The 10,565-nt window shown below is 46.6% G+C and overlaps 1 protein-coding gene across 3 annotated transcripts in view; it reads right to left on the bottom strand.

The window, feature by feature from the left end:
- Positions 1-216: 216 nt before the first annotated feature.
- Positions 217-10,565, bottom strand: part of igsf9a (immunoglobulin superfamily, member 9a) — a 30,998-nt gene continuing 20,649 nt past the window's right edge. For 2 of the 3 annotated variants that reach the window (XM_014132168.3, XM_014132158.3), the window contains exons 13-22: positions 8,996-9,107; positions 7,965-8,155; positions 7,589-7,803; positions 7,187-7,271; positions 6,652-6,822; positions 6,249-6,285; positions 3,205-5,895; positions 2,949-3,034; positions 2,134-2,299; positions 217-1,915 (exon numbers count right to left, since the gene is read on the bottom strand). In XM_014132168.3, coding sequence (XP_013987643.3) covers positions 2,154-2,299; positions 2,949-3,034; positions 3,205-5,895; positions 6,249-6,285; positions 6,652-6,822; positions 7,187-7,271; positions 7,589-7,803; positions 7,965-8,155; positions 8,996-9,107 — 3,734 coding nt within the window. In that variant the 3' untranslated portion in view covers positions 217-1,915; positions 2,134-2,153. The remainder of the gene's footprint in view (positions 1,916-2,133; positions 2,300-2,948; positions 3,035-3,204; positions 5,896-6,248; positions 6,286-6,651; positions 6,823-7,186; positions 7,272-7,588; positions 7,804-7,964; positions 8,156-8,995; positions 9,108-10,565) is intronic. The other variant, XM_014132181.3, reaches the window with a different exon arrangement.

Genomic DNA, 10,565 nt, shown 5'->3' with positions numbered 1-10,565 from the left:
CCAAGGGAATGCTTCTGCGGGATAAAAAACACAACTGCATGAAAAAGTGAGAAGTGATATCAAGGAAATAGAAGAGGGATAGACGGGTTCGAAGATGTTGCTACTAATTCATTATTTCAGGTAAACACATCAACTTCAGGTTCGTTGTTCATGCCGATGTGTTCGAGTAGTAAATGCTCATTTGGATTATAAAAAGAGACAGCTAATGGCTTTGACTTACTGAATAAAACATGCATAGAACAAGTATTTATTTTCAGTTCTATGGAAAATGTGTTTATATAAGGATATCTTGTACGGCGCATCATCAGCAAACAAAGCACAGATCATACAAAGAAATACACTAGTCTTACTATACAAAACAATGAATAATTTTCTGTATAAAAAAGGATATATTTAAGTACAACGTGCACAAAAACCTTGAAAATAGTTCACCTTTATCCTTATACAATCACAATGCATGTTTACAAAAGCACAGTAGCAGTAATGATTAGGCTAGTCATTCATCTAACGGCATTTGCATTCAGTCTGAGGATTCGGAACAAACTGTTGAGAAAATATTACATGTATATTGGCAGTGTATTGCTATTGAGAGCCATACCACATATATAAAACCCAAAGTGGACAAACTGACATTTCTCTGGGAGTCATTTCTGTATACAAATGTTTGATGGAATTAAAATGGAGGGTAAGTGGGGTGATCTGGTGTTGTAAGCTGATAACAGAGTGAGTACAGCTCAAAAGGCATTCACACCCACGGCGCCCCTCCTTTCTCTCCTCTATCACCAGACGTTGTGCTGGAAGGCATTCTAGGGCATAATTAACTCTTCAGACAAGCTGTAAATTCCCATCTCCCTCCCTGACTAGGATGACTCAGAGATTGACTTATTGAAAAAATACCATTTAGGTTTCCATCTCCAAATTAGACACAGCAAAAAAATCTCACCGGATAATGCGCACTGATAACACTCATTTTACACATGTTTGGTGAAAAAACGTCCTTCACTTATCCCAGCAACAGGTGATCATTACCAGCCAAACGTTCACCCTCCTCAGTCACACACAAAAAAACTACTGCACTCTGGGTACAAAAAAAATCATTAGACAGATCAAACATTGCACAACATCAATGAGGTTAAAAATAGAGAGTAATGAGAGATTCGATTAGCTACATATTGAGAATATGGGTAGAAAAGAAAGCAATCCTTCTTCATAGAGCTACATCTGATTAACCCGAGTGAGTTAACCTCCTGGGTAATATTATTGATCGTCTACTCAGAGCTCATAGTTGTACTGCAGAAGCGGTCACACTAGACCAGGAACAAAACAATGTGAAAAAAGGCATGATGCAGCCTACTTCTTCGGCACATTCTCCATCAGTCCTCCTTAATTTTAAGGACCTGTCACACTGCCCTCTCAAACGCTCTCTCTCCATCTCACAGAAAAATCAATCATACGTCATAGTTCTGTCATAAGTTGAAAGTGTTGTAGCAGTGGAACAAAGTGCCAGCCCAGTGGTGGATTGCTTTTCTCAAAGCAATAAAAAGAGCCTCCAACTGTTCTTCCATGAGTCCAAGAGTATGAATTATGTATTTTTGTACACAGTGCCATGATGACGGGCAAGGAAGACCAAAGATCGTACCTGCCTTTTCACTTACTTGGTAACAAGTTTCATAGTACAAGTATCCCATAGAAGTAGCAGAGAGAAATCAATGTAACCACTAAGTTGTATGAATAAGTGGTAAGAGTCCTCTTTGGTGGGTACAGCTCTGAACAACACCAGCCAATACTTTACTCAGCCCTGAGCATCCACCAGTCCAGTCAGTCAGGGTTATCCCATGGATGAGAGTTTTGACAACTGTACATCCATGCTGAATTGCCGATGAAGGCACACTATTTTCACCTCCTTGTTTGAAGTCTGTATAAATAAAACAAACATTCACTGAGATATTAGTAGAAAGCAACAGGAGAAGAAGACTGACAGATGCACACAAAGAGATGAACACCAACACAATAAGAGCCACAGAGTAAAGCTAAATACATACGGTGGGAGAGACATGGGTAAACACAGCCAATCACACAGATCAATGCTCCTGTGCAGACACACAATAACAGAGATGAGAGCTCTGAGCTGACCTTAGCGATGGATGGGGCTGTCAGAACATCACAGTCTCTGGTTCGGGTTCTGAGTGGCGGCTGGTCACATGGCGATGACCCTGGAAGTGGACCAACTCTTTGAGGCCCTCCCTGGAATGGTGCATGCTGGGAGTAGACTTCAGTAGACTAACTGAGGAGAACAGGCCTAAAGCAGGAGAAGATTGGATAGGGATTAGAAATATCCTTACATAATCCAAAGCAGGGGTGTCAATCAATCAAATTGAACAATTTCTGAAGAACATTGTTTTAAAAAATACGTAAGTGTCTTTACCGTGTTCAGCCTGCTAACAATCCCCAAAACGAAAGCTACACTTAGAAAAAAGGGTTCCAAAGGGCTTCTTCGGCTGTCCCCATAGGATAACCCTTTTTGGTTCCAGATAGAACTCTCTTGGTTTCCATGTAGAACCGTCTGTGGAAAGGGTTCTACATGGAACCCGAAAGGGATCTACCTGGAACCAAAAAGGGTTATTCAAAGGATTCTACTATGGGGACAGCAGAAGAACCCTTTTGGATCTAGATAGCACCTTTTTTTCTCTTAAGAGTGTAGACAGTCCGGAACCATCAAAAAGTCCCAAAAGATTGGATAGAAATCATATTTTTTTGCAGATCTTGACAAGGCAATATACCCAATTTGCCATGAAGCCTCGGTGAAGACAGAATGTGGCCCCGAGGGCAAAATGATTTTGACATGCCTGTTCTTAAGCAACAGAGCTAGTGTTATTAAACTCAGTTCTGAACATATTTCGCTCAGACAGCGGCATGCCATTCTTAAAAGAACATTATAGCTCTCATACCTCTGCCTTCAAGGTCTTGATCTCCCAGCTGAATGGACACATCAGCTGAATCCCACTCATAATTCTCATCCACTGAGGCCTTTCTCCTGAAGAAACACACGCACAAGCGGAAAGTTTGTAATGGCTAAAGTTCTCTCATCAGCTATTCATTATGTTGCATGTTGCTCAATGTCAAAGGGACAATGTAGAAAGAGAGCATTAGAGATACTAAATAAAGGGAGACTGAAGTACATACTAGCTCAAGGGACAGACTCACCCTTTCAATGCCTCCATGTCCTGTAGGTGTGACTCCACTGTGTTTTCCTGCATCTCCTCGGTGGCCTCAGGAGAGCTGGTGAGGGTTGGGGACAGGCAGATGGATAGGCGCCCGTTTGGAGGCTCCAGACTCCCCCTGCCACTGCTCTGGCTGGCATAGCTACTGTAGCTCCCCCCCGAGTCTGGCACTCCCCGATGATACCTCCCAATCTCCACCTCATGTCCCCCATACCTCTCCTCCTTTTCCTCCTCCACTACTACCTCCTCCTGCTTCTTCTCCTCCTCCTGGGGTGGTTGAGGGGTGTGGTGAGGTGCAGGCCAGCTGTAACCCCTGAGCAGGGAGGGAGCTGTGGTTCTGCCTCTACAGTCTGGGGGTCTGGGGTGCTCCCTGTGGTCCCTGGGGAGAGATGCATTCTTCCTGGCCTCCATGCGCTGCACCGACCTCAGGGCCTCCTGGTAGGTGATGGGCCACCTGTAGGCGTCTGGGAAGATGGAAGCCTTCTTCCTGGGGTCGTGGGGGGGATGACTGGGGCTGGAAGGCACTGAAGGAGGGGTTGGGGGGAGCTGCGTCTGTCTCTCCAGCACCGGTTTTCTTATGCTTTGGATGTGCATATCACCCCCATATGCTTCACAGAGCTGCTGTGGGGCCCTGCTGGGAGGTCGGGGGTCCTGGGGGGGAGGTGGCGGGGGAGGGGGAGGCAGAGAAGCAAGGGTGGCCTCCGTGTGGGTGGGGGTCTCAGGAGCTAAGGTGTTTTCGGGTTCAAAGAAGACAGAGTCTGGGCGGAAGGAGAAGGGAGAGGAGCAGTTCTCCTGGCTGAGAGAGTCGACCCAGGCGTCAGGCGTCAGGAAGTTAGCCAGGGATTGTCTCCTGGAGTCTAGACTCTGGCAGCGCTGGTGGTTGCCGCCGTTCCTGTTCTGAAAGCCTCCTAGACTGATAGCCTTCCTGAGCGCCGGCTTAGGAGGCTGAATGGTAGCTGGGCTTCTGCTCCGAGATGACCTCCTGTGCCACTTCTCCCGCTCCTCCCTAGGCACTGGGCTCTTCCTGTGGGCCAATGGATGGGCTCTGTGGTCTTTCATGGTCTGTGGTCCTCTGTGGTCTTTCTCAGCCAATGGGGACTCATTGTTTACCTGATGGGCATGTCTCTGGTGTCTTATGGGATTTGTAGGAGGATCCACTGAGTCTTCATCCTCTGGTTCATCCACACTCATTTCTACACATTCTGAGAGATCAACCGCTGTGTGTAGAGATGACTCTTCACATGGCTGTGACCTTGCTAACTCCACTCTCCATGAACCAGGCACTTTGTTGACAGAGACATCTGGCCTAGACTTGTGTGAAATGCTGACATTAAATTGATTGCTCTTGCTGTTCCATTCATGTGACTCCAAGTCACCTCTCTTCAACTCTGTTGACATGTGAGTTTCATCACAAAGCCCTGTGTGTGTCTTGACCCTTGCAGTGTCCATCCCTTCCTGCCTGTCTGGTGGCTGGTGGCTCACCCTCCTCTTAGAGTGACACTCTGCTCTCTCTGACCTGAAGGGGTGTTGTGTGACAGGTGACAGAGAGGGACACTGGGTGAGTAGAGGGTCACAGTGGAGGGCCGCTGTCCTCTCAGAGGGGGTCTGATGTGCTGGGACAAGGCTGGTGGTTGATGTGAGAGGGCTGGCCTCCCAGTGAATATAGGATGGGGGTGAAGGGCCTTTGGCCATGCTTGAGCACCCCCTGTTGACCTGGGGGTGACTGAGATGATGGGGGTGACTGAGATGATGGGGGTGACTGTGTGGTGAAGTGTTGTCCTGAGGTTTCCATATTGGATCGCACTTTTCAGACTCTCTCCACCTCTCCTCGTCGCTGCCTGGTCCCTCTCTCTTCCCGTCTAAAGTAGCGTTACTATCAAGTGTGTACTTCCGTAGCTCTCTCTCCAGCTCCTCTCTCTCCCGGGCCAGCTTCAGACACCTGCTCAGGTTGCCAGTCTCCTTCTCATGCTCCATCTGCAGGACCAGGGTGCTGGCGGTGGCTGGCTGGACGGCCCGCTTTAGGGATGGGTATCCTGGATTGCTCTCCTCCAGGCTTGGCTGGGGGGACATATCTGAGTTACTGTCTGAGTAGAGACTGCACTTGTCTGGATGTCCAGCATAACTGCCCTGCTCCTCATCCAGGTAGAAGCGTCCGTGGAGGGAGAGGTGTTTGGCCATGGCCCGGACCCTGGTCGTGGGGTTGGGGTCAGTTCCACCACAGGGGGGTAGGTCCACTGAGAGGACGAAAGGCGGCTCCCTCCCCACGCTCTTCTCAGAGCGAAGGGACACTGACCTCTGGACCCCAGTGGATTGTGGGAAGTCTTTCCTCAGGGATCTCATGGTGTGGGAGGAGGGGACGGAGGCCTGGTCGTAGGGCTGCACAATGAAGCGACCGTCTGGACCTCTAGAGATAAACTCTAGAGGGGAATTCGGGGAAGAGCCTATCCTGGGGAGGTGGTGATGGTGGTGGGCAGCATAGTGAGGAGGAGGTGGGGGGCAGGAGAGCAGCTGCTGGCGCTGGTCCTTGTATTCACTGTGGCTGTGTCTGCCGAAGGAGGAGTGGTCCGACTGGGAGGAGGAGCAGGAGGAGTGGGAGCTGGGATAGTGGGGGTGGCAGTGGGGAGGGAGGAGCTTCTGCTTCAGCACACTGTCTGGACTGCTAGCAAGCGACCTGCTACGAGAGAGAGAGAGAGAAGGGGTTTAAAGGAAGGAAGAGAGAGAGAGAGAGAGAGAGAGAGGGCCATTTTACTGAGCCATCACCATGTCTTGAGATGTTTTGTGAAGACATCTTGAGTCATCTTAAGACATGTCTTCAAAAAAATTAAAATGTGTCTATAGCGAGTTATGAAGACTTCTTAAGCTGTCTTGAAGATATCAGTCTTGAAAAAAAAAAGACATTAAGACAAAGGCGATCCTGGGTATGGTAAACTAAAATCTCCTAAAAGTCAGAAAAAAAATCAGCCTACAGTAAGTAAAACAAAATGAGAGGGAGAACAATTAATGATATTATGGAGGAAGGGTACTTACGTTGAGGGGGGGCTTTTATAGATGGCAGGAGGGAGATCTGAAGGGGGGATGATGATTCACAATGACACAGTCACCATGGAAAGGAAATAAATGAAAAAACAAAATCAAGCCCAATAATATGAGCCCAATCAAAGCAGACAAAAATGTCCGGAGGCACAGCAATGGGCCGTGCCTCAAAGTTAATTACACTCACATTAATCAGCCACATTAATGAGGAATGACCCTAATTAGCTAGCAATGTAAACTAAATTAACTTATTTTACAATGAAAGGGGAATGGGGTTGACAAGCATGGTGATGTGTCTATGCACTGAACTATGATTTAGGAAAGTGTATTGGAAGCCATCTACATGCTGTATAATGGTGTTCATAGTGCACGTGATCAGTAAGTGATAATGTTTCACCATCTTTCATCTTCCTGCGTCGCTGGTCTCTCTTGTGACTGAAGATACACACTGTCCCTAGGACCAGGATGAGGGCCAAACACAGGAAGCCCACGCCACCCATCACTCCAGCCAATAGTGGCTCGGGAACAAACTCCAGGAAGCGGGAAGTGGCAGGGTACATATCCATCCCTGTGACATGACCACAACATCAGAATCCATAACACAGAACTCTACCACAACCAAATGTTAACAATGCATTCTTTACAGAAAATACAGTAGTGCAGCTTGTCCAACACACAGCGTGATAAAAGCATGACACTATCTCTGATATATCCGTCTTCAATAAGTCCCATGGTGAAATATCAATATCCTGTTAAAAAAGCCAGATATGGTCAAATTCTAAATAAGTTATTAGCTGCAATATTTCATAATTCAGACTCTTAAAAGACCAGTATTCTCCAGAGGGCTGTTCTAATTCTGTAATGGGCCTGTGGTGCCTGTGGTAATGTTACAGAGTCTGGTTCTGCCTGGCTCCCCAGCCTGAAACACTAACCCATGGTGGAGACGTTGACTGATGGACTGGGCTCGCTCAGCAACTCCCCTCGCCGGGACAGCAGCCGCAGCTCGTACACACAGTCCTACACACACAGAGAACGACGGAGGGATGGGGGATGAAACCAGACTTTGTCAACATAGGATCGCGCCTGCAATGCTAATCAGGCTCATCTGAATTCAGATGTAGGGAAGAGAAGGAGAGAGGGACAGAGGAGGCAGACAGAGAGGGGAGAAAGGACATAGATTGAAAGAAGGAAGAAAGATGATCGCTGTCATATGATAAGCCTGAGAGAGGCTTCCTAATTTAAATACCACTGTGGTGTCTAACTGAGATAAGTCTTAAAGACTGATGTCTGCTGACTGGTCTCTGAGGGAGTGACGAACAGGGACTGGTGGCTACCTTGCGCAGACCTGGAACGATCATCACACTCCTATTGGCACCGATGTCCTCGTCCAGATTGAACCACTCCCCTTGCTCAGTGCGCGATTGGAGGACGAATCCAGTGATGGGCAGGAACTGAGACAAGGGGGACCACTGCAGGACTATACCTGCCAAGCTCTGATTGGCTGACAGCGATGTGGGTGGCTCTAGTTTCGCTCTCCTTGGGAGTGGATCTGAAGGCGTAAGACAGAACACACTTCTAAAAAAATAGACCACTTAGGAACTATAATTTGGAGAATAATCTTCAAGCCACTGGGCCTTAGAGTAGACAATGTCATTCAGGCTCTAAAAAGACACTGTAAACAGAAGACACTTCAACACGACGGGTACTGACTCAGAGTTCGGATGGTGGCGATTTCGCTGAAAGGCCCAGTGCCAACTTTGTTGTGTGGCAGGACACTGAACTGGTACTCTGTGGCAGGGACCAGCCCCGTCACCTGCAGACTGGAGCCAGAGGAGGAGGGCACGGGCACAGAGAGCCACTCCTGTTTCTCCCCACTGTCACCAACAGACATCTGCTTCAACCTGCAGAGAGAGAAGGAGAGTGAATGGAGAGAAAGGAGAGAGAGACAGAGATAGAAAGAAAACAAACCAGATTTTGATAAACTCCCATATCCACTGGGTGAAATACCACAGTGTGCCATCACAGCAGCAAGATATGTGACCTGTTGTCACAAGAAAAGGGCAACCAGTGAAGAACAAACACCACTGTAAATACAACCCATATATGTTTATTTATTTTCCCTTTTGTACTTTAACTATTTGCACATCATTACAACACTATATATACATAATGACATTTGAAATGTCTTTATTCTGTTGGAACTTCTGTGAGTGGAATGTTTACTGTTCATTTTTATTGTTTATTTCACTTTTGTATATTATCTACTTCACTTGCTTTGGCAATGTTAACATATGTTTCCCATGCCAATAAAGCACCTTGAACTGAAAATTGAATTGATAGCGAGAGAGTGTGTGCGCATATTCTATGCACAATGTAATATATCTATATGATAACGTAGAGATTCTATACAATAGCATTATTTTCAAGAGATGGGGCAATGTTAGTAAAAGAAACAGCTTGAAAAAGCATGGTGAAGGACACTGGTTTGTCAAGCGGTTTGTCTTTCAAACTGCTCCATCTGGCATCAGTAATTACAGGTGGGTTTCTGTGTTCTGTCCCCGTCTGTGTCAATACATTTAGTCTGTTTCTCCGTTTGTGATTGTTTACCTCTGCTGCCGCTGATGATGCGCTGTCCTCCACTGACGTTCAATGCAATATATTAATATGTTGCTAATATGGTTACACAGCACAAGGCCATGGAGAGGGAGACAGAACATAGAGTAGAAGAGTAGATGACTCACCAGACTGTGAATTTCTGGGTGTATCCCCCATCAAATCCTGGTTCCCAGGAGACATTGGCCTGCTTCGCCCCTGGAGTGACAGACACCAGGGTGGCAGCATGGGGACTGGTGCCTGACAGAGAGGAGGAGAAGAGAAAGAGGGAGCGAGAAGTAAGAAGGGGAAGAATAGTGATAAGATGAGCGTTGCGTCATTATTTTACATTGATTCGTAACATACTGATGCGGTTACATAACGTCATGAACAATGTTCGCAGTAGCCTAGACTACTGCGCAGCTCCCCGGGGACTGCCATGCAGAATAAATATCAACCCACAGAGAAGCGCGAGATTGAACTTTACTCAACTTTCTAGAGCAGTAGTCAATCTCCAAGGCATCCCTAGTCGATCGCCAAACATTTCTGTAAAATGTCTCATGCTGTTGGCGATAGGTGCACCCGATTCAGCTGCCCTGCGTGCCAGGTAGGTGAATTGTTGCCATTTTTAACCATTTCAAATGTCTGAAGGTACAAACTCTGTCTACCCAGCAGGCCCGGAGAGTCCAATTGGATGGCTCAGATTACCGTGTCCGCGGAAACATAGCAAGCATAAAAGAAAACTACAGCAAAGCTGATACTGTGAGACTTAAAACGTTTAAAACCATGACTAGAGAGAAACTGTCAATGAATACAGCAAAGAGCTGCTGATTTTATGAGTGAGTTCACGTTTAAGTTCTTACTCAGCACTGTCAACACTTTGTATTCAACACTTTTATAAGCCATAAAATGTGTGTTCTTCATATTTCCACTCAGCACTACAACAAGCTGTGCAGCAGTAATTATTGAGTAGGAAAGTGTATCTATAGGCTTGCGTTGTTGATATTATTAGCGGCTTGGGTCTTTTTTAATATCAATAATATTTAACTTTCTCTGTTCATAGGAGTAACAGCATGAATTTGTGCATGAGGCAGAAATAATGTGGTTTTGCCATCAGCTGGAAGACGGTGTCCCTTTTTGGTCAGTGTCAGTGGAGGAAAGGGAGAGCGGAGGGATGTTGAGAGGCAGACCATCACTCTGCTTCTCTCTCCCTCTGCTGAGACTGACCATCGGATGCAGGCACCATCAGCCCAGTAAAATATAAATAAAAAGCTAATTATTTAAATGTATGCTCACTCAGCTGTGCCTCACAAGTAATACAATAATGGATCTATTAATCAGTGTGTAAAAAAGTGGTCAGATGAAGCAGATGCTAAGCTACAGGACTGTTTTGCTAGCACAGACTGGAAAATGTTCCGGGATTCTTCCTATGGCATTGAGGAGTACACCACATCAGTCATTGGCTTCATCAATAAGTGCATTGATGACGTAGTCCCCACAGCAACCCTACGTAAATACCCCAACCAGAAGCCATGTATTACAGGCAACATCCGCACTGAGCTAAAGGCTAGAACTGCCGCATTCAAGGAGCGGGACTCTAACCCGGAAGCTTATAAGAAATCCCGCTATGCCCTCCGACGAACCATCAAACAGGTAAAGTGTCAATACAGGACTAAGATCAAATTGTACTTCACCGGCTCCGATGCTCGTCGGATGTGG

The sequence above is a fragment of the Salmo salar genome, chromosome 01 (genome assembly GCF_965601325.2).
Source record: "Salmo salar chromosome 01, fSalSal1, whole genome shotgun sequence".
Classification (NCBI taxonomy): domain Eukaryota; kingdom Metazoa; phylum Chordata; class Actinopteri; order Salmoniformes; family Salmonidae; genus Salmo; species Salmo salar.
Note: the sequence above shows the minus strand (reverse complement) of the source record. Positions and strands in the feature narration are given on the sequence as shown.